Here is a 23,770-nt window from a genome sequence, read left to right on the forward strand (position 1 = left end):
TGTTTACATGAGTGTGTTGGTTTTGAATGTAATGTTACTCCAGCTGCCGAATCAGGATCTTTCTGCATATTGCATCAGTAAACCAGCCCTCATGAGCATGCAGTTAGCATCCAGCAGTCAGCTCAGTGTCTAACACAGACTTACCGCAATGAAAACCATTAAAGGAATCCATGATGGAGGAAGAAAGCTATAGAGAGTGCGTTAGAGTGAGAGAGAGGGGAAATGAGAGAACAGGGCACTATGACAGTGGAGCAACGAACAAATCTCTGTGAATCAAGAGTCACTTAGACCTCTAAAGACCCGAACGCAGCAGGATGCAGTAGAATTTAACGTCACAAATAATAAAATACAGAAAAAGAGAGCGACAGAGTGAAAGAAATGGGTTTCAAGGAGGAGAGGAGCAGACTCTTTAATCTGTCATGTATCTATTTTTAGTGTAGCGTATATGGAACAGGAGGGGGAATTCATAACTGAAGGCTTTTTAGCATGATGGATCACACACACGCTCGCTTCAGGTCCCTCTGCAGGAAAAACTGAGCAAACGAAGAGGAAAGGAAAATGCAAAGATGGAGACAGGAAGACCACGGTGTGCCAAAGACAATGGGAAAGCGAGTTGACGAGAGCCCTTGCTGAGTCTTGTGGATTCTTTCATTTCATTTGTAAGGTTGTTTGTTTTATTTCAGTTGAGTTGTGTGCATCTCATCAGCTCTGTTTCCCCCTAAAGCACACAGTCAGCTCAAATCTAGAGCGCAGAAAAAAGATGGAAAAACCCTGGCCAACACGTATATGTCCATCAAACCCATGCATCTACAAGATGTGTAATTCTTGTCATTAACTAACAAAGTGCTGTCAACCCAAAGGTCAAATTTACAATGAAGTTCTCACTGTTATTTCTCGCAGGAAGTGGCAGAAGTGTTCATTTGAGCTTGGTTTTTCAGATGAAACATTTGCACACACAAACTAAAGGTGCGTAACTAAAGGTCAGTCCTTTTCAGTTTCAGTTGGCAACAAGGGTTGTTACAAATATGACAAAGTTGAGTTCAGTAAAGGAATGCACAATGACGTAATGGGAGGTGCAGACAATGCAAGTCTTGTGACTCGTTGTCCTTTAAAGTTTAAACGCTGCCCATACAAAGTTTCTAAAGCCTGGAGGTCTAACTGACCGTAGACGACTCTCCTCTCCTCTGGATTGCTTTCTGATAATGTAATATGGAGTTTTTAGTTGTGAGCAGTCGAGCATTAATATGCTGATGCTTAATAATGCAGTGTGTGCATGGGAGGGAGTGTACAGTAGGTTAGTGTGTGTGAGGTGATGGGGAAAGTAGGGACAAGAAGAGGTGGTCATGGGAAGGTTTCAAGGACACTTTAAAAAAATATATATATTAAAAGGAAAAAATGGCCTTTTAGAAGTTAGTTGAATCTAACAAAGCCTCCCATTGGGGACATTGCGTAAAAATTTGATTCCTGCTTAAAACAAGAATAATCTGCAAAACGCAATTTAAGATGAATTTTCTGCAAATAATTTAATTTATCATCGTTTAAGGCTATTTAGATACTAAAAAAATTATTATTTTTTAGATTATTATTACTGTGTAGCTAACTAAACGTGTATGTTTTTGAGAAGAGACAAATATGTGTACCGTATATAGAAGGAAAACGTATATATTTGGCTTTGTGCAGACTTTTTAATTAAAGCAGAAGAGATTGAAAGAGGGACCTGGCACCATCACTACCTCTTATTAGTATAATACACATTTAAACTGCTGATGGAGAGATGCAGTAGAGACTCTCAGATGCTGGCCAACTTTCCATTTAACAGCTCTTCTCTCTCTCTTTCTCTGTTGCCAGCTCTCCCTGCCTTTCCTTTTCTTTTCCTCCTCATTTAAATACATCTACATTCTCTCTGTTGTCCTTCTCTGTCTTATTTTTCTCTCCTTCTCTCTCTCAATTACCCTTGTACAGAAACAGAACAAGAGAGAAGACTGTTGAAATGAGAAAGGAAGATTTCAGTTGTTTAGTAGTTTAGTGTGCAGCACTCTGCAGCATCTCTGTCTGTGGTTTCTGCCGTGAAGGGTTTGCACAAATGCTCGCATTTCATTTCTCAGAACAACCGCTCTGCACATGCTCACTTCAGCGCTCGAGTGGTTGCCATGGATACCACTTTAAGTCTCCCAGCATGCATTGTACTGCTAGCCATGTTAGCCCTGAGCTAACTGTCTGTTGGTGATTTCAATAAGCTCTGAATAAGCATGAGTGTGTAAGGACTTGATGTGAGCTTGTGTCCCTAAGAGGTCTGTGTTTGCTCTTTTTGCACCACAAAATAACTGATGTACTTTGAACAGTTTACATGCAGTATACAGACAGATTGGTGTGAATTCTCGTGGCATGCTCATATGCACGGCTCCAGACTGCGACCAAATGGATGCATTTTGCAAACTTTTTCCTGCTGATGTGACTAAATTTTGTTCAAGGTCATCAGCCCAACTGATAGAACTGTCATTTCTGTTGCGTATGAGAAACATCAAACAGCAAACGAAACGAAAGCGGAACGAAACCCTTATACTTGTTATTACGCTGCTCGGACAGATTATTAGCTTTGCGTTGCGAGGTACTCACGAGCTGATCTTTGTCTGATCACGCGACACTGTTACTACACAGCGCTGAGAGATCCAGTGAGAAAGAGTTTGAATTCGCCACAGAATTAATAACACCGCTACAAAATCTAGTGAGAAGCATTCAAATTTGGTGCTGAATTCTCAGCTAGAAGGGTTTCGAGTCCACAAATCTCCAACGTTCACCATGGATTTAATGTAGTAGTACTAACAGTGTAACCATGGTATTGTGGCAGAAGTAGTAGAATGTTTTTACATTATTCATTGCAGGGTTCGTACAGCCTTTTGAGAGTGAAAATCAAGCGCATTTTAAGAACTTTCAAGTGCTTCACACAACTTTTTCCAGCAGTTCAAAACTCAAATATTTATTTATTATATTTCATGTAATTTTTAATTTGATGACCAAAAACATTGTTTGTTCATCCTACAAATATTGTCCCCATTTGTAAAACTAAAAGTTTCAAGATGTAGGAAAACTTACACTTGGTGGCAAACAAACACTTTTATTATTATATTATATTATATTATATTATACTAGCCTAAATCTTACAAAATTGAGTTTTATGTTTAAGAATAATCAGTAGGTTAAGAAAAATGTTTATTAGTAATTATTTATAATTATAATTTATTATTATTATTTTTTTTAAATCTATCTTCTAAAACTTCTTTAGTTAATGTATCTTGTTTTAAAAATATGTTTGGATATTGTTATTAGAAAACAAGACAAAAATACTGATTAATAATACGTTTTTGCAATGTATTGAAATATATTAAATATACGCAGTACATATAGAATCAAAGTTTCATGAACTTTATAATAGTTTGAATGAAGATTTATGCTTGTCATCATATAGTGTAATGCAAACATGTTTAACTATGTAATTAATCATCTTAAAATGTTACCGAAGTGTGTAGCAGTCTTCACACAGACTGCATGTGTTTTTGTATGTGTGCTTATCTGTATGTCACATGCATGACATAAGCGGTTATGGCAAGTGCTGAGAATGTGTGTGTGTGTGTGTGTGTGGTAGTGATGGGAAGTCCGGTTCTTTTCCGCGAACTGGTTCTTTCGGACAGTTTGTTTCAATGAACCAGTTCAAAAAAACGGTTTACCAGTAATCTGTAATCAGTAATCCTTACGTAATGACGTCAATTCTATCATCCCGGCGGATAAAAATACATTCAAATACAGGCATTTGTAATCATAACTTCAGTTAAATAATAGTAATCATCATCATAATCATCGCTGACGCAGACGCTGTTATTACGCCTGCTCAGTATCTCCAGCTCATCGGTTCTCCGTATCGAACGTGTCCGAAAGAAACAGTTCTCGGTTCTGTAATGTAATTCGAGAAATGCTGCAACAACCAGTTCTTAACTGTAGCATAGGCCTGTGTGTGCTGATCTGAGATCTGCTGCAATCTGAATATACAGTCGACAAAACTAAAAAGTCGATGCATGTTTAATACGTTATGTTTTGATTAACAACATTTACTTTGCACCCTTAAAACCTTGGCAGGAGTTTACGTCAAAGATTTATATCAACTTACTTAGAAATTAAATTAGCTGTTCCTGAAAATAATGTTTTAGTATAATAGTAAATGTTTAGTTTGACAGTTTTACAATCCATTCATTGTGTTTCAAATCTTTAAAATAATCCAGTGATAAGACAGTAATTATGTGATAAACATGTTTCTAACATGTTTTATATTGTTACACTTATTGATGTTCAACAAAATATTTAGGAAACATGCATTTTGTCCCTCTGAAAAAATTGCACGCATGCTCAGCTCATCAGCTCATCGGTTCTCGGTAGGCTACAGTATGTCGAACGTGTCAGAAAGAAACAGTTCTCGGTTCTGTACTGGTGATTGAGGACCGCTGTACCTGTACGTTCGGTAGTACGCGCATGCGCAGTATCAGTTCTCTCAGCACAGCATGTCTCAGTTCAGTGAACTGTTGGATTTACTGGAGTAACATATACTCCGGGATATTGGTTTATTTCGAGTCGGAGGGACTGTCAGGCATGTCCGAAAGAGTAACATTGGTAACATTGGTAACTTGTGGATCAGCGCTGACGCAAGACGCAAACTGTTTTGAACGATTCAGTCTGATTTAGTGTACTGGTTCGACCGGTTCACTAAAAAGAACCGGTTCAAAAGAACGATTCGTTCACGAACCGGACATCACTAGTGTGTGGCATCAGTGCCAGTGGCAGCTGGTAAAGAGACACACAGTAACTGGATAATGAGTGCTCTATTACAGTCAGGCTGAATCTTTCCACACTCATCTATTTTATACAGCCCTGCAGCCATGTGTGTGTGTGTGTGTGTGTGTGTGTTTATTTTTGTATGTATATGTGTGAGCCCAGGCCTACAGCTCCACATCACTTACACTTGAACGCACATGGTTTATCCAAACTCTGCAAGCGGACAACATTATGTGCATGATTTGTTGTTGTTGTAATATTAATTCCTTAATACAATTTCTAGTAATATTATAGGATAATAAAATTAATATTTTGACATTATATTTGGTTATTTTTGTAACATTGCAAAGTTCATACATTTTTATGTTGCCAAGGTGATTTTAATATTATGGTAAAAAAAACTTTTGAAATATAAATGTTTGATATGAGCCTTAACTTTGCCTCTTACTCCGTTTGAGTGGATGATTTTAACCACCATCATTGCCAACTGCATCGTACTGGCTCTTGAACAACACTTACCAGATGGAGACAAAACTCCACTGTCAGAACGACTGGTAAAGTGCAACACACACACACACACACACGCACATTTACTTAAATGCTTAGCTATCTAAATGGGGACATTGCATAGACTTCTACTGCATTTTTACAGTATTTACAACTTTATTTACTTTATTTTTGTACTATTTTTACAAATGCACTTCAAAGTATACACTTCACAAAAACACTTAATTTAGTATGATATATAACCTGTTTTCCAAAAAAGTCCTCATAAGGTAAAAATTTAGTGGTATTACTATCCTTGTGGGGTAAACCATACATTTGGTCCCCATAATGTAGTGAATATCAGGTACACACACACACATAGTAAACGAATAGTTTAACACTGCCATATAAACATTTCATCTACTCCTTTCTGTTCAAGCATGCACAGGACAATTTGAGAGTCACTTGTTAATAAATACAGGTACTGTGTGTTTTCTTTCTCTCACAGGATGACACAGAGCCCTATTTCATTGCTATTTTCTGTTTTGAATCGGGCATTAAGATTCTTGCGCTGGGATTTGCCTTCCACAAGGGCTCCTACCTGAGAAATGGCTGGAACATGATGGACTTTGTAGTGGTGCTCACGGGGTGAGTTAAACAAACACACTCACTGCATGGTGTCTGATGTCATTGCTCTTGTATACAGTACAAACTGCAGAGACCAAATTAAATATAATTTGAGCTGCTCGATTTATGAGTCAATATAAACAATTGTCAGATGACTCTCTGGAATACTTGATTCTGTTGGTCGATGGTGGAGTTCTGATGTCAAATATTTTTGTGTAATAATTTGTATGTTTAGTGAAAGACTGAACATTAAAATTGGAGTGGCTCTTTTTGACAGATTAATTAAAAGAGTCATTTGTTCATGATACAGACTACACTATGTATTATTTTTACTTTTACATGCAGTTAGAAATGACAAAGCAGACTTTTTGTCAGTTTTATTAAGCATTTCATGGCCTTTTTAAGCTCTTAACTTGGAAATAAAATAGATGATTTGTCTGTAGATTGCCGTATGACTGGTTGACTGCACATTATTCGTAAAATGTATGCTAAAAGATATACTTTTCGCATGGCCTAAATTAGCCTTGAGAAAAACACGCCCCCTCTGGAACTCTCTGTCTGAAACAACACTACACACACAGTAGAGGTCTGGTTGGATGCTGGCTCCCTCATGCCTTAATGAGCACACACACACACACAGACACACACACGGATTCTCAAACACAGGGCAGATCACAGCAGCACCTTAGGGAGCAACCATCAGGGCACGTCTGAAATGTCACCTCACAGGGAAGCAGAGAGAGAGAGAGACAGACGGGTGTGTTGTAGTATTGCAGTTCTAAAGAAGGGCAGGGTCATGTGACTCCATTACTCCATTCCCCTGGGCTTTGAAATATTGGAAAATTAGAGAGAGAGAGAGAGAGAGAGAGAGAGAGAGAGAGAGAGAGAGAGAGAGAGCTCGGTGTTGGTTGATGTGGAAAGATATATGGACTGGAGGAGGAGGAGATGAGAGGCTGAAGAATCCACGATGGAGTGAAAATCCTGAAAAGCTCATTTATGCTGGTTAGTGCTGGTTTGGTTGGCAAAATGCTGGTCAACTAGCATCATCATTATGATTGGCAAAGGGAGGCTTGGTTTAGTTCACCCAAAAATGGAATCTCTGTCATAATTTACTTGTCGTTCCTTACCTGTATTGCCTAATTTCATACATGGGACACAAAAGTCTCTTTTGTCCAAACTGCTCTTTTCCATAAGTGAATGGTAACAACAAATTTGTCCCCATTACCACTGACTTTGTTTAAAACAGCTACATGGACATTCCAGTAAATATATAAATATATTTTTAGACAAAAGGGGTCAGCAGGGACACATCAAATAGGTAACAGTAAATGCATTTATAATGTCCGTTTCAAATAAATGCTGGTCTTTTTAACTTTTTATTCATCAAAGAATTCTAAAAAATATATCACGGTTTCCACAAAAATATTATGCAGAACAACTGTTTTCAACATTGATCATAATAGTAAATCTTTCTTGAGCAGCAAATCAGCATATTAGAATGATTTCTGAAGGATCTTGTGACACTGAATACTGGAGTTATGATGCAGAAAATTCAACTTTGCATCTCAGGATTAAATTATATTTAAATTATAAGTATATATAAAAATACAAAACTTTTATTTTAAATTATAATAATATTTTACAATATTACTGTTTTTACTGTTTTTGATCAAATACATGCAGTCTTTTTGAACATAAGAGACTTCCTTCAAAAAACATTTCAAAAATCTAACCGACCTCAAACTTTTGAAGGGTAGTGTAAATATATTTTAAGTGCAAGAAGTCATGCAGGTTGAGAACGACATGAAGGTGAGTACATGATAATGGAATTACTTTTGAGTGAACTGTCCCTTTAAAAAGATTGGTAAGATCACCAACATACCAGCATCCAAAACATGTTGACGAGCAGTGCTTGTCTTTTCAACAGAAACTAGTGAAAGTAGAAATGATGGGAAGAAGGAGAGAAAAAAACTAGAACATGGAGGATAGAGGTGGAGGGGGAAGGGAGGAGAATGAGAACGATGGAAACGTAATGGAGCAGGGCGAGCGGGTGTGTGTGTTTTTGTTAGCTGCTGCAGTAACCTGCTTTTCACTACTGCAGATGATCAATCAACTAGCCCCGCTTTTAGACACAGCCAGATCTTCACACACACAAGCAGCTGTATAACTGAACATGGCTAATCATTAACTACATCCTCAATACACACATTTTTACTCACCGTCGACTGCTGTGTGTGCATATTGGATACATTTGTAAGCATCAGCTGACATTCACAGCAGTGTGTGTGTGTGTGTGTGTGTGTGTGTGTGTGTGTGTGTGTGTGTGTGTGTGTGTGTGTGTGTGTGTGTGTGTGTGTGTGTGTGTGTGTGTGTGTTAGAGAGAAAGAGCTACACTTTGATGATACAATGCATTCTCCTCCATGCTGCTTCCTGTAGCTTTGATTTCTATTTACAGACAGACTCATACATACCTTTACTTACTGTAACAAACACGCATGCATACTTTCATGTTGGACTGTCATGTTGTGTCACTTTTGGAAGAAGGTGTTAGTGTTTTTTCTCTTTCTGTCCAAGAAAACATATTTTATTTTATTTTATTTTATTTTATTTTATAATTATTATTTTTTATTATTTTTTATTTTATTTTCTATTTATTTTATTATTAATTATATTTTTTACTTTTTATTTTATTAAAATACAATCTTTTAAATATTTAATATAATATATATATATATATACACAGTACTGTGCAAAAGTCCTAGGCATGTTTATACCCCCCCCCCCCCCCCAAAAAAAAAAATGGGGGGGGGGGGGGGGTATTAACATGCCTACGACTTTTGCACAGTACTGTATATATATTTTTTTATTATTATTTAATTTTTTATTAACAGTATTTATGTTTTACCAGCACAGACCTTTAGATTTAGACCATTTACATTTAAGACCATGACCCAGCAGCATAGGAACGTTCTGAAAAACATTTCCACTTTGATTTTAATATAAATATTGTGATGGGATGTTTACTCAGTAGTCCTGATTTGATGACAGTCAGGTAATGGGCGCTAGCCATAGCAGGATTACTGCTCACTGCTTGCACAGTTGTTCAGTCCACTGCCAACATTACCAGCTGGCAGAAGCTTTTTCTTGGTCTTAAAGTTGTTTCACAGACCCATTTTTTTCCTCATTCTGCAGCCATGCAAAACACAACTCTTTAAATATGATTAGCTATTTCTAAAAATTTAAGGACATGTCAGTCATAATGCTCTGAAAAGGACAAAATAATGAATAGTTAATTCATGAAAGCTGATTGGTCAGAAGCTTCAAGATTCAGTCAATAAGATTACTCGCTCAACATTTTAATAGTCTGGTTCATTGTTTGCTCTAAGCTAGTCCTTCCTCTGAAACCCTCCACCTCCCCCAGCTCCACCTGCCTAGATCTGCTACAGGATTTATGTCTATTTTGTCTATTTATGCAGCAGCAGCATATCTTACATGATCACAGCAGCGTGTTTATGTATCTATTCCATACTTTCTCTACAGTAGGCTTGCTACGATAGTCGGTGTTACCGGTGTTTCATCACTTGCCCACCGCAGCACCGCAAAAAAAAAAAAAAAGTTTAAAGCGTTAAAAATATTTAATTTTTAGTATCCGTTTTTTTCTGTCACCTAGCGTTGTATGATCACGCTCTTATTAATGTGAATGCTTTTAAACCATTCAAGCGCGACAAGACTAAAGAGACCGTGCTGTAAGTCCTGCCTATTAAACACACACACACACATGACCCACAGAAAAGACGCGCGTCAGTATCGAGTTCTCTTTCGGGCTTGAACAAACCATAACACGAGTGTACAGCTTATGTATGCTAAACTGCTGTCCGAATTCGCTCACTCGTTTTCATTCACTCCTTCAAGTGAACAGTATAAGTGGACTAACGTAGGGAATAAGCCTAACTTAGTGAGTGAGGGTTTAGGGGGCGATTTCGGATTCAACCCATGTTCTCAACGCGCTGACAGGCAGGACCGAGCAGGTAATATTTAATATGAAACAAAGTCTCAACTTTCAAATTTGGTCAGTCAAAGAAAATTAAACAATAAATAGACCTACCGTTTTGTGGCTCTTTAATGTGTCGTGACGGATTGCCTCAGTTAAAGCCAAGTTCAAATCCACCAACGTTAATCTACTAATTCTCCTGACTGCTTTGTCAGACAAAAATGGTGGATTTTGATTGGTCAGACTCAGATCGCATGTCAATCAAATTCCCTGCGAAGAATGAATTGACGCTAATTTAAAAGTGAAAGTGAAGTGCACACTGCCGCACCAGCTTTTTATAAACGATGTAAAAAAAAAAATTGCATCGCCCAACCGATATTACCGGTGTTGTCACATGTCGATTAACCGGTGGGAGAATATTATCACCGTCACATCTCTACTCTACAGCAGCAGTAGCAGTAGCTTAGCAAATCTAGTCCTACGAAGAGCAAATACATTAACTCTCCATATTCAATAACATGTAATGAGGCCTACATTAGTTTTAGGTTGTTTCAGCCTTTTGACTGACACAGAAATCAGAATTGCTTTGTCTTTGAATAAAAATATAGAACTTCAGTTAGAATTAGTCTGAAATTATCAACAGAATATTGGACACTGATGTCGTTACATTTCATTGTTTCCTCTCATGTTTAAACGTTTAGCCGTGGTCGTCTGTTTTTAGTATCTGAAATGCTCTTTAGTGTCAGTTGAAAAAGGATGTTACTTCTGACAACGACTGTGGTTGCAGGACTCCCTCGAGTGCCTCTCCATCAGCTCGAAAACTCTAGTTCTACATTTTAGTTTCACCTCGTGGATTTTACATCAAGACATCAATGAAGCTTGACAGCGGAGTGACAGACTCTCATGACCTCTGAGCAGAGTTCGCTGCTGGTCTCAGAGCGGTCACTGGTCACAGCGGACAGTCTGAAAGAGCTCATGTTGAATCTGCATTTGAGTAGTTGACAAATAACGACATGAACTTGCTTTTTTCAACATCAGGATCTTTTTAAAAGTCAGTAAATGTGTGTTTGTACATAATGAAAAGACTTGAATATAAAATTGATGCATATGTAATTTACAATATAAATATGATATATTATATGCATATATAATGAAAAAAAAATTAATAGTGAACTATAATTGTTTTTTATTGTACTTCTTAATTAATTCCCCTCCATTTAGTAGGGCTGGGGATATTTCGAGTTTGTATGATATATTTCTTACAAACAATATAGAATGAGGCAATACCGTTTATATCGATATACTGTACTGTAGTTTGATACAAGCGCATCTGAAAAATAGCGGAGGATGCAGAGTGTGCTGCTGCGGGGAAGGTGCATAATTCACTTTGTCCATGCTTTATATCAAGGGCTTCATAATAACTCATAAGATATAGTTAACACGGATAGTTTAAAGCGGCTTGCCCCTTTAGATGCTCTGACAGATACATGCTCTGTTTAATGCGTTTGAGTTGTGGTGTTTTCCTCAGTGCATAACTTAAGTTTCACAGGTATATTCTCACTCTGTAAATGTTAGAAAGTCATGCAAATATTTCCATTTTGTTGTCAGGAGAGGACAAGCCTTATGCAAGTGAATCTCCGCTAAACGGACAGACTTCGGTGAACGAGCGCCAAACAGTATAATAATTCTGACTAAAATAAACATATTGCTAAAATATTTGTAGTTGGACAATAAATGTGCTATATTTGAAATTTTAAACCTACAAGTAAGTGAGTTTTTGTGATAGCAGTAACTGTAAAGTGACTATTGCAATGGGTTAATCAAGGCTAATATAATATGTCTGTGCTTTTGTTTTTATTTATTTTCATTTTTAGTCTTTTTTGCACATAATAGTCTAAATGGCATAGCCTGCATGGTTACATTCACTATATCTGTTTTCATAGCCTTCAATATGAACATTGTTTGTTGGACAACATTGGGCAGGATGTGAAATGTACATATTTTTAAATAAATACAATAATTTCTATCCATGTAGAAAACGTATAAAATACCGAGATATGTCGCCATTCAACCAAAAAATGCAGAGATATGTACTAATTAGTACTTCCATTTTGAACCAGTACCGTTATTAGTTCCCTATCACATTCTGCATTACCACTGCCATTGCTTGTGCTCGTGTTGCCAATGTACAGCTCTTACTTGGCAGATTCCTGAGTCGTGACTGCGCTGGCTATTGGCTGCCTGCTCTGTGCCAATCTGTGACTTCACTACTGGCACACACAGCGAAGAGAGACAGAAAGGAAAAGAGCAAGAGAGTGAGCGAGACCAAGAGAATAACACCATGGTTTAGCCTGTAGAAGATTTCTCAGTTTCTGGACACACCTTAGCACTGCCATGTGCAGCTGTTTCCATAGCAATGTTATGTAATAAGAGAGAACCGTGGAAGGCCAGAGAAGACACCACTCTCTCTGCTTTTCTCACTTTATCGTTCTCTCTCACACTCTTTGGTTTGCCGTCTCCTTGTGTCTACACTCACATACAGTCGCTTATTTTTAAATTATGGAGTAGAGGAACATTTAAACATTAATATGGACCAAGATGAGCTGTTAAATTGGATTGAACAACATGGAACGGCATTCTGGCACATTTGATAAAAAAAAGACATTTGTTAAAAAAAGACTACATTTATTTGCAGTTTGTGTGCAATTAGTCCAGTTTCTATTTGATCCAGTCCACACTGTCACCATTTTGTGAGTGTACTCACTCAAAAACCCATCAAAGTGTGTTACATTAAGCATTATGCTTAATTGTGCATGTTATTTCAAAGATAAAACGTTTTCTCCATAATATTGAAGGGGGGGATGTCAGTTTGTGGAAGTAAAATATGTTCAAACATATATTTATACAGAAAGTAGTATTTTCTCGTAATACATGCAACAAACAATAATCTGTTTTATTTACATGATTTTGAATCTGGCTTGCCTCTTACCCTAACCCTGATTCTTCCGCTTCTCTGCATCATTTCCTGTCTTCTCGCTAATATCAAAAAAAAAATCTCCCAAAAAGACAGTGTGAACTTGTGCGCTTGTGTCTATATGATCTTTTTTGAGAACATGTCCAGGAAGTTATGTCTGTGGTAACGGTACCGTTGCGCCGACCGGACACCAGGTTAAAAGCGTGTTTCAGGAATAGATGCACTTTGAGTGGAGTGCGTTTGTGCGTGAGTGTGTGTTGATGTTAGAATAAGTGTGTTTCAGGGTGAGTGTGTGGTTTAGCCCTATATGGAGGTGAAGGGAAGGATGTCTTTCTCTAAATGACTGCAGAGCAATAATGATAATGGAAATGATGGCAGTGGTACAATATCCACACAGGTAGAAAACCTCCCTCTATCTCTCTTTCTCTCTCTCACCACACACACGTCATGTTGCACACATTAACATACACCTTCTGCGTGTGTGTGCTGGTGAAGTTGCTCTTTCTCTTGTCCTTGAGACGGCCACACACATGCTGGTTGCCACATAAGGACAGGTGGGAAGGACAACAACAGAATGCCAGAGAGAGAAAGTAAGGCTCTCAGTAATAGACGGAGAGAGTGTGTGTGTGTGTGTGTGTGTGTGTGTGTAATAGAGAGAGACTGCATCAGTGTGTTATGTAGTTGTAAAGGGTGAAAGAGGTTTTCCATGTTTCTCTCACCCTCATTTTTCTTTCATCACAAATGTAACAGTGAAAGAGGGGGACTAATAGGGAAAAAAGCATTCGTGGAAAAAGGAGGGAGGTAAGGGAGAGGTAGGGGGAATGTGAGAATGCAGAGAAAACACGGGTGCTTGGTAACAATGAGCGGAGAGGATGAGAGGAGGGGGAGGGAGTGACCATCAGCTGTGCTGAGATCAGAAGGAGCAAAAATATATGTATATATATTCTAGTCCTTAGATTTTACTTGGTCGCTCCTTCAGTATAGGTCGAATGGATATTTAAGGATATATTGTCTGCCAGGTGAAAATCTGAGGGTATACTTAAAAATTTTGATGTAGGATTTTCTCTCAGAAATTGCTAGTGAAGTTCACAAATAATTACAAAGAATTGGCAAGTAACACTGACATTGTATTGTAATTGAAAGTATTTTCTTGTAAACCTCCAGTAATCTTGGAAACTTTGGAAAATAAGGTTTTACAATGTACTGTATGAATGCCTAAAGTAACAACCAGTGCCAGAATTGAACAAAAATTAAATCATTAATTTGCCCCTAAGATTCATATATTTACTCTCATATTAACGCATAACGTTTTCCCATTAATCTCAAGTACTTCAATTGAATCAGTCCATCAAAATTTCTAAATATAGAATATTATGCTTAAAATATTATAATATTTGTGCAGGTAATATAAAATACACAAAGTTTAAGGTCTGTATTATTTTATTTATGTTTTTGAATAAAGTCTCTTTGTCACCAAGGCTGTATTATTTAATCAAAAATACAGTAAAAACGTATGATCTGTTTAAATGATCTGTTTTCTGTTTTAATATATTTTAAAATATAATTTTTTCCTGTGATGGAATAAATGGATGGAATCAGCATCATTACTCCAGTTTTCAGTGACACACGATCCTACAGAAATCATCCTACTATGCTGATTGGTTGCTCAAGTAACATTTATTATTATTATCAATGTTGAAAACATTTTTGTGGAAACTAGCGCTGTCACTAACGTTTATTTTGGTAATCAAGTAATCGTCGATTATTCTGCCGATTAATCAGATAACTTTTTTTGTGGTAATAAAAATAGACCTAAGCAAAGACCTAAGCCTTTAAAACGACTTTTTATATATATATATATATATATATATATACATTTAATTCAAATGTTCACTTAATCGTTAATATTTGGCCATTTCTTTACGATAGAAATGCTACAGGCACTGTAATTTCTTGAACAAGAACATGTAGACAGTAAAACATGCAAACTCAGAGCGAGGGTTTAAACTTTTATTTTGAAATCGCGATGAACAGTTTGCATTTTTAGAAACACGATATTCTCCTGTGCTGGCGTAGGTTTATAAATGATTTACCTTGCAAATCTGACGAAATAGTGCACATTGCATTCCCAGATGAAAGTCATAAGCAAACCAAACTCACAGCATATGCAGAGATGGAGTTTGGCATGCATATATATATATATATATATATATATATATATATATATATATATATATATATATATATATATATATACGTATATGCATCTCAAACTCCAAACTCCATATATATATATAAATGATAACAGTTGCAACAGTACTTGAATTTAATCGAGGAATCTTGACACCCATAGAGGAAACCATCTTTCAGGATTCTTTAAATAGAAAGTTTAAAGGAGCAGAATTTATTTTAAATAGAAATAATTATAATAGATTACATTTCAATCCATACATATTTACTATCACTTTTGATAAGTTGAATGCATCCTTGCGCAATAAAAGTTTTAATTTTCTAAAAAAAATAGGTTCCTAAATAAAAAAAAGTAGACTAATGCACCTAAGGGGCAACAATTTTGCCCCCACATTTTAAATTTCTGGGGCATTTTTGTAACTTTGCCCAAAAGCTTGGTTAATTTCTGACACTGGTAACAAAATGGTTTACCTCAGTAAGCAACATGATTGTGGCTATCATTCATGTCTGTAGCACAAATAGTGCAGGTCAAGTTACGCACCCAGGTGTAATGGTGAGAGTTAAGGGCTAATCTAAATCCATAACCTTAAGTGTGAGCAATAATAACAGGGATATCAGCATTATCAATGACTAAGAGACTATAAGAAAGAAAGCTAAGTCAAGGAGGAGGAGAATACCATTTAGAAACGGTTGATAATTTTTAAGGAATTAAGTTATATCATCTTCCCAGTGGTGAAAATGGACTCTTCCAGCAGTCTGTCGCCATGCTGATCAGATCACACTCTCACACAGACGCCCGAGATGAGAAGTTAACAAAGAAGAAACCTATTCCACCACTAACAAGAGGCCTATTTTACAAACTTTGGTACAAGAAAATAGATTGTGATACCAGATCGTTGTCGCACTCCCCAAACAAACACCCTCACATACCGCACAAATGCACTGTATTCCCAGATGCCCCGGCCTGAGTGTACAGCATTGAATAATGTAGAGTTCGGCTGCATATCAGGATGACCTACATTCAGCACGAACGAAAAGCTGGAGGATTCCTGCACCGTTTTGTTGCAGGAACCAGCTGTTTTCTGGTGCCGACAACATGTAGAGGACGTGCTAATGAGGTGGACTTTATGTAGTCAACGGTTAAACTGCAGATAAGTATGACACTGTGGTCAGTCAGTGAATTCTCACCATATAAAAGGGGGAGGGAAGGGAGATCAATCGAAAGGGGACACTTTATCTCTCACTCCTGGTCTGGTTGCCGCGGCAATACCGAGATTCCATCAATGACAGAGGCCCGTTGCCGTGGCAACGGTTATGAATGAGAGAAGGCTGGTAACCGTGGAGACTCCGTAAAAGAGGAATCGCCGGTTGCTATGGTGATGCCGTGAATGGGGAGAGACCTGGTGGCGTGATGTTGGAGAGAGACTTCCACGATCGTCATCCACATCTTCATTTTTTTTTTTTAAGTAAATGAGCAAGACAACACAGAATCTATTCTTAGAAACATTCTTAAAGCATACACATATTAACGTAATATGTATTATCATACACAAATAGACTGTAAACAATATTTTCCATTTCACTAACTTCTTCTATCTTCTATCTTCTACCAGATATAGCCACGCCCTTTCTCCAAATCAGAAAATCCTTCCTGTCAATAATTTTTCATATGTGGGTTGTGATATGTCTTTCAAGGGTGCTTTAATTTTTTTAAGTTACGTTACAAACACAACACCTACAGTGCAATAGAGGAGAGAAGGAGTGATAAACTGGTGTTGGGAGAAAAAGTAAAAAAGAGAAAGTCCTTTCTTCACTGTGTGTGCTCTGATTGATTGTCAGGTTTTCCCCAGCAGACGAAGGCCTTGACGCTCCTGTGAATCCCTCACTCCCTTCCTCCATCTCACCTTGTCATCATCCTCTCCCTGGGGCCGGGAGGCTTTCTCTTTCTCTTTACCTCTCTCTCTGTTGCTCTGTCATTCTCAGGGCTAACTGTGTGTCTTTCAATCTTTTCTCACCAGTGTGTCCCAAATCACACTGTATTCCCTTCACAGGACCCTCCCACTGGTGCTGAGAGAGAGGGCAGTGACTACCTCATATAACACTGTGAGAAGTGTTCTTTCAATAAAACTTGGCTGCCTATACAGTAGAAATGCGAAGAAAATGTTGAAATCGGTGCTACCAAACTAGAGAAAACAGAGATAACAGGCTATTGTCTTCCCTTTTGCCAAATCGGTAGGGAAACCTCGACACCCATAATGCACTGGCATTTTGCACTTTACGGCCACCCCCACCAGTCTGATATGGATATGCTTGAGCAGAGTCAAATACCACATTGCTTTAGTAGCAAATACTTCTTAGCAAACTTTTAGTCATAATGGTGTCGACTTGTATTGTTCCTGGGTGCAAGAATTCAAAGAGTAAACGTTTAGCGGGAGTGAGTTGCTTCCAGGTTAAAGGATCCAGAGCATTGTAGGCAGCGGTTAAAGGCTGCAAAGTATCGTAACTAATTTACTTTACTAATTTAATGAACATATAAGAATGATTCTGGGTGAGAAACAAGTTTTGTTTCATTGTTTATAGACTACAGATATCATTTTTTAAACTATTTTATTTGCATTTCTTAATATTGTACAATACTTTTTCAGACACATTTTCAATATTAAATGTATTGGGAAATGCACATAACTGATTGTAAAGAAGTGGAATTTTACTTTATTTAAAAAAACCTATATATACGTGTATATATATATATATATATATATATATATATATATATATATATATATATATATATATATATACTAGTGCTTATCAACGTTAACGATACTTTTTTCAGTTTAACATGTTAAATATATATAAATATTGTAGAATAATTCTGGGTAAGAAGGACACAGTCACATGTTCTGTAAGGTGAGTGAAAGCAAATAACTAAAGTTTATATGTTTAACTTTACCAAATGTAACTTTCTGAATGAATGTTCAAATAAAGTTTAGCTTATTAGCGGTCGAAAACATGCTCAAATATGTGAACCAGGGTTATTATAGTTAACCGAAATCATAAAAAAATACTTGAAATAAAATAGACATTTACTGAATTAAAATAAAATGTATATAAAATAAAACGTACTACTTAAACGTAAACTTAATGTACTAAAATAACTCACAATGACAAGAATCACAGAGTCACATTTCTGTGACTCACAATCACAGAAAAAAATGAATAAAAACTATATAAACATACTGTATATATTTTTAAAAACAAATAAAAATGTCACAATAAAACATTAACTGAAATTAAAATGAGAATGGAAAATATAAAAATAAGAATTTATCCAAAAACTATAATAGTATCCTAATGATACTAAAATAACACTGAAGTGAACTCGAATGCTAGTTTGTTGCATTCTTAGTGCTGCCACTACGGATGCTATAACTAGTTATTCAGAGCTACAGTTTAAAGGTAATCTTGCTGAGTAAGTTAGTTTAAGTTAGTTAAACTGACATTTACAGCTAGCTGCCTTGTATATCACTAGAGATGGGTTGTCATTGGCTTTTTTGACTGGGCCAATAAGCATCCACCTAGCAACCAAGTAGCAATGTGCTAAAAAACACTTAGAACATATTAGCAATCACACCCACAATACTCTAGAATCATGTTTTTCCATGGCCAACCACTATATACTCGCATATGTTCTTCAGAAAAAAAAAATGTAACAAATTTTTATTTATCAATCCTAAATTGTCCCTATTTCAGTATTGGCCAGTTAGTGTTGTGTTCAAAATAACATCCTATGAAAGGCACTTTCTTTGACAGCTCACAACAGAGAGTTCTTATCAGCCAAATAGATTTGGACAGGCCCGCTCTTCTACTCTAACCCGAGAGCAGGGGCTACAGCCTTTCTTTTCAAACTTTTGCACATATACACACTCTTTTCCTCTCTCCATCTGTCTCAGACTTGCACACACTAACACACATACACGTCAGTCCACTCTTCCATCAAAAATACCACAGGCCTTTTAGTGTGTAGTAGGATATGAGCGCTGTCAGCGGTGCTCTGTTATTCTGACTGCACTTACTGTACATAAAGTGTTCTTCACCGCCTGACCGGGAGGCAGTTTATTCCTTCCCGCATCTAAGTATTCACTGTTCCACAAAAATAAAGTGTAAACTGATCTTATATCAGCAGCCGAAGCACTTTAGTCCTGATCTCAGATCCGTTCTTTAAGTGTTGAATGTAGATTTGCGTCTGTCTTAGGCTTATTTAATCACACGAGATGGCTCATAAATAGGTGTTATTTGTTACGTGAGACAGCAGATATATGTAAATGAATTACTGACCGTTTCATCCAAATATCTCAGTTGGGTTTGCTCAAAGAGGGCACAGTCTGCTGATCTGTGATCAGGTTTTCAATTTAGGTTTGGTTGTGAATATTCTAGACAGATCCTATATGCTTATTATATAGGGTTGGCGCCATCTCATCTTCATTCTCAAAACATTAGTTGCACCATGTGACATCACAAAATAACTAATATGATTCATTGATTGAATTAGTCACAATGTTCTTGCCAATGGAACGGCTTAACAGAAAGAGCTGAAAAAGCAGAAGACATTAGAGAATGAGTCAGGAGACAAGTTTGCTGCATTCTGTCCAGTCTCGCTTAAGTCCATCCATCCAACCATTCTCTCTCTTTTCTTTAAGCTTACGTAGGTGTTTGCTGCATGTGATGGTAGAGCAGTTAAAGGCCTATTGACTGAGCCAGCGGCTGGCGTTCTAGATCATAACCACTAATGAATGAGCTCTTAGCAACATTGGCATCGCTGCATATACAGGCGACAGCAAAAATGTGTTGGAAAAAGAGCAAGAAAGGAAGGAAGACCTCCTAAATCCTGAATTCAGTGTCATTGCTCAACTATAACTTTTTCTTTTGACTACAGATATCATATTTCTATAATTTTCAACCCATTTGTATGCATTTCTCAATACTGAGAACACTTTTTCATCTAAATGTTCATTAATATTGACAATTATTAAATAAAAACAATATTAAAATGGATTCCGAAACATTTTTTCCCATCCAACAGGCCACTAGTGTCCCACAAATGAAGAATCACTGCACCCCACTGTGTGCGCGCGCACACACACACATTTAAAGTCACCAAGAAATACAATTTTTCGTTTTTTGGCTTTTAGTATGAATATGTTAGCCTTACGGTTATGATTTTCATGACATCCCTCTGCACTTCAGCTTCTCATCAGATTTTCTGTCCAATCAAATGTTCTCTAGAATCTAAAGCGTCCCGCCACCTACATTTTAAATAGATGCTGAAGCTGCGATGAAAATCAGTCAATTGTTCACACATTTACTACTTTCTAAATGGTGAATGGCACATAGTGCACAATATGGAAAGGGAACTATTCAGACAGTGCAAGTATGCTTTCCATTGGGGCAAATTAAGTATGGTTTCACATTAGGGTTAATCGAATCGCCGCAGTGCGCACACAGTCTGCGCAGACACACAGAGACGCTATAGCACAGAGCGGATCATATGCGCGAGTCCGCGCATACCAGAAAATGTATCGGACCCATTTGAATTCTGCGCAGAATGCTATATTTTAAAGAGGTATGGAGGATATTAGGAGGAGAAGCGGTTAGAGATTAGGAGGAAACTGCGGCTTTACCGATCTGAACGGCTCTGATATAAACTAAACGCTATTGGCTGTTTTAAAAAAGGGGAGGAGCTGTTCAGCATGTCCAGTCCTGTCCCCCTGTTTCAGTAGAAATTACATCAACACACTGAATAATGCTGCGCATTTCAAGGCACTTCAGTGGGCCTTTAAAGATCAGATGATCAGACCAGTGTGTGATGTGAGAACAGAGTAGTGTGTGATCAATTATTTACCTGCTATTGACCTCTTCTCAGGTTAGTGTGTATGCATGTGACTATACTATTGTTTGGGTCCAAATTTCTCCCCATAAATGAGATAATATGACAAAACTTCCTTCGAAAGAGATGTGAAAAAGTCATAATTTGAAGAAAAAAAACAATAACATCCTGATAAACCGATGACTGAATCCAAATGAAAGAGCAGAAAGTAGATTGAAGCTGTTGGGTTTAATGAGCAGGCATTAACTGTTTGTTTTTCTGCCTCCTTTCTCTCTGTTTTTTTCTTCTGTCTTCCAGTATCCTGTCCTCCGTTGGGTCAGAATTAGACCTGCGGACATTGCGAGCAGTCAGAGTGTTGCGGCCACTAAAATTGGTGTCAGGAATTCCAAGTGAGTGTTCTTTCTGTCTGCATTGATCAATGTCTGACAGAGCTCTTTGTGCAACATGCAATAATGTCATTACTCTCCAGGCCTGCAGGTGGTGCTGAAGTCCATCATGAAGGCCATGATTCCACTTTTGCAAATTGGCGTGCTCTTATTTGTGGCCATCCTTATGTTTGCCATTATTGGCCTGGAGTTCTACATGGGCAAATTCCACCAAACATGCTACGACAATGTCACATGTGAGCTTTTCCTAAAAGACAAAAGAAAATCAGTTGACCTTTGATTTGTATGCCTTTTACCAAAACCTGTGCATTTACATTATTCAGTTGAGGTTGTAGACGAACAGCCCTGTGGTGCTCGAAGCTGTCCGGACCATTCGGTGTGTATGGGATACTGGATCGGGCCAAACTATGGCATCACACAGTTCGACAATGTCCTTTTTGCCGTGCTCACTGTTTTCCAGTGCATCACCATGGAGGGTTGGACGGACATGCTTTATTACGTAAGAGCAAAAGCCAATGATTTAACACTGATTCCATTTTTTAAAATTGGATCTAGATGACAATATTTGATAAATATTTGTGTATTACAGAGCAATGATGCCTTAGGGAGTTCATGGAACTGGATGTACTATGTTCCCCTCATCATCATAGGATCCTTCTTTATGCTTAATCTGGTGTTGGGTGTACTTTCAGGGTAATGTCTATCTATCTATCTATCTATCTATCTATCTATCTATCTATCTATCTATCTATCTATCTATCTATCTATCTATCTATCTATCTATTGTCTTGTGTGTCATCTATCAATCGGTCTTTTGATTGTTCTTTCATTCATCTAAATGTCTGTTTATATCTATGTCTATCTGTCGTTCTATCTGTGTATTGTTCTATTGTTCTATCAATCATACTACCTATTTATTGTTCGATTGTGTCTGTTGTTCTATCTATTGTTCCATCCATCCATCATTTGTATAAAATGTTTCTATATTTGTTTTCGATTAATAAGTTGCTAACTATACAGGTGTCTTTCTGTCTGTCTCTTTTTATATTATCTGGTTTCCCCCAGCGAGTTTGCCAAAGAAAGAGAGCGTGTGGAGAACAGGAGCGAGTTCCTCAAGCTCAAACGTCAGCAGCAGATAGAGAGAGAACTCAATGGATATCTGGAATGGATCTGCAAAGCAGGTCTGTGCATAAAACACATAAACAAATGTATAGATATAAATGAATGTCCTGAATTATCTGCAGAATGTAACCATTAGTTTATACTGGTTTGGACCTGCTTGTTTTTTTGCATAAAGAAAATGCATCTAAAAATACTGGAAACTTCACATTTTTCAATACTCTCTCTGTCTCTTTTTTCAGAGGAGGTCATACTCGCTGAGGATGACAATGGCCCCGGTGACAGTATGAATGTTCCTGTTTTGTGCATGCTAAACAAAGTCACAGAATTTAAACATGCTATAATGTCTAAAATGCAGTAATAATTCACACTGCCTCGATGTGTTTTTGCCCAGGATCTCGTCGCAGGCCCACATTAAAGAAAAACAAAGCTGACCTTTTAAATCCAGAAGAAGGAGAGGACCACATGGGAGATGCAGTTGGTAAGAATCATTCAGATCATATAGGAAAGCAACTATGATTATTGAATGTTTCTTTAATTTGTAACACAGACGAAGTGATCTGAATGTTGCCACAATGTTATGTGCGTATGTTCTCAGGGTCGCCTTTTGCTCGTGCGAGCATAAAGAGCGGGAAGGGTGACGGAACTCCGTTTAACAAGAAAGAGCGCCGTCTTCGCTTCTTCATTCGAAAGATTGTAAAGACTCAAGTGTTCTACTGGACCGTCCTCAGCCTGGTGGGACTCAACACACTATGCGTGGCCGTCGTACACTACGATCAGCCCGAGCTACTGTCAGACTTCCTCTGTGAGTTGTTTGTTTGTACATTTGTTATAGTGGCAGCTATTTTTGAATTTGGCCAGCATTATATCCCATTGTTCATTTCACTCCTCAAATAGTTTTCTAGTTTTGCTGTCAAGAAACTCCTTACTCGCCTCTGTTTTCTTTTATCCCACTTTCTGTCTTATCTCTCTTTCTCTTTTTCTCCAGATTATGCTGAGTTCATTTTCCTAGGCCTCTTTATGTCAGAGATGCTGATTAAGATGTACGGACTGGGGACGCGTCCTTATTTCCACTCCTCATTCAACTGTTTCGACTGTATCGTGAGTGCCCTTCTCTCTTGGCCCATTTAAAGTCTCACTTTCTCTCCCTTTCACTTTTTTTTTTTTTATCTCTGCCTCTGTTTTTAACCTCCACAAGCCGCTGACCTACATTAGATGCAGACTTAAGTCCTTGTTGGCCAGTCCTTAGAGTGTTCCTTATTTGTTTTGGGATTTGACTGTGTACGTGT

The 23,770-nt window shown here is 37.5% G+C and overlaps 1 protein-coding gene across 12 annotated transcripts in view; it reads left to right on the forward strand.

Annotated features, from left to right (window-relative positions):
• cacna1ab (calcium channel, voltage-dependent, P/Q type, alpha 1A subunit, b) overlaps positions 1–23,770 on the forward strand; it is a 129,029-nt gene that overhangs the window by 47,152 nt on the left and 58,107 nt on the right. For all 12 annotated transcript variants that reach the window (XM_079858404.1, XM_079858403.1, XM_079858408.1 and 9 more), the window contains exons 4-14: positions 5,269–5,375; positions 5,816–5,955; positions 21,274–21,365; positions 21,446–21,598; positions 21,686–21,861; positions 21,952–22,055; positions 22,428–22,543; positions 22,724–22,765; positions 22,876–22,962; positions 23,080–23,286; positions 23,470–23,582. In XM_079858404.1, the coding sequence (XP_079714530.1) occupies positions 5,269–5,375; positions 5,816–5,955; positions 21,274–21,365; positions 21,446–21,598; positions 21,686–21,861; positions 21,952–22,055; positions 22,428–22,543; positions 22,724–22,765; positions 22,876–22,962; positions 23,080–23,286; positions 23,470–23,582 (1,337 nt within the window). The remainder of the gene's footprint in view (positions 1–5,268; positions 5,376–5,815; positions 5,956–21,273; positions 21,366–21,445; positions 21,599–21,685; positions 21,862–21,951; positions 22,056–22,427; positions 22,544–22,723; positions 22,766–22,875; positions 22,963–23,079; positions 23,287–23,469; positions 23,583–23,770) is intronic.

This window comes from Squalius cephalus, assembly GCF_949319135.1.
Source record: "Squalius cephalus genome assembly, chromosome: 22".
Taxonomy (NCBI): domain Eukaryota; kingdom Metazoa; phylum Chordata; class Actinopteri; order Cypriniformes; family Leuciscidae; genus Squalius; species Squalius cephalus.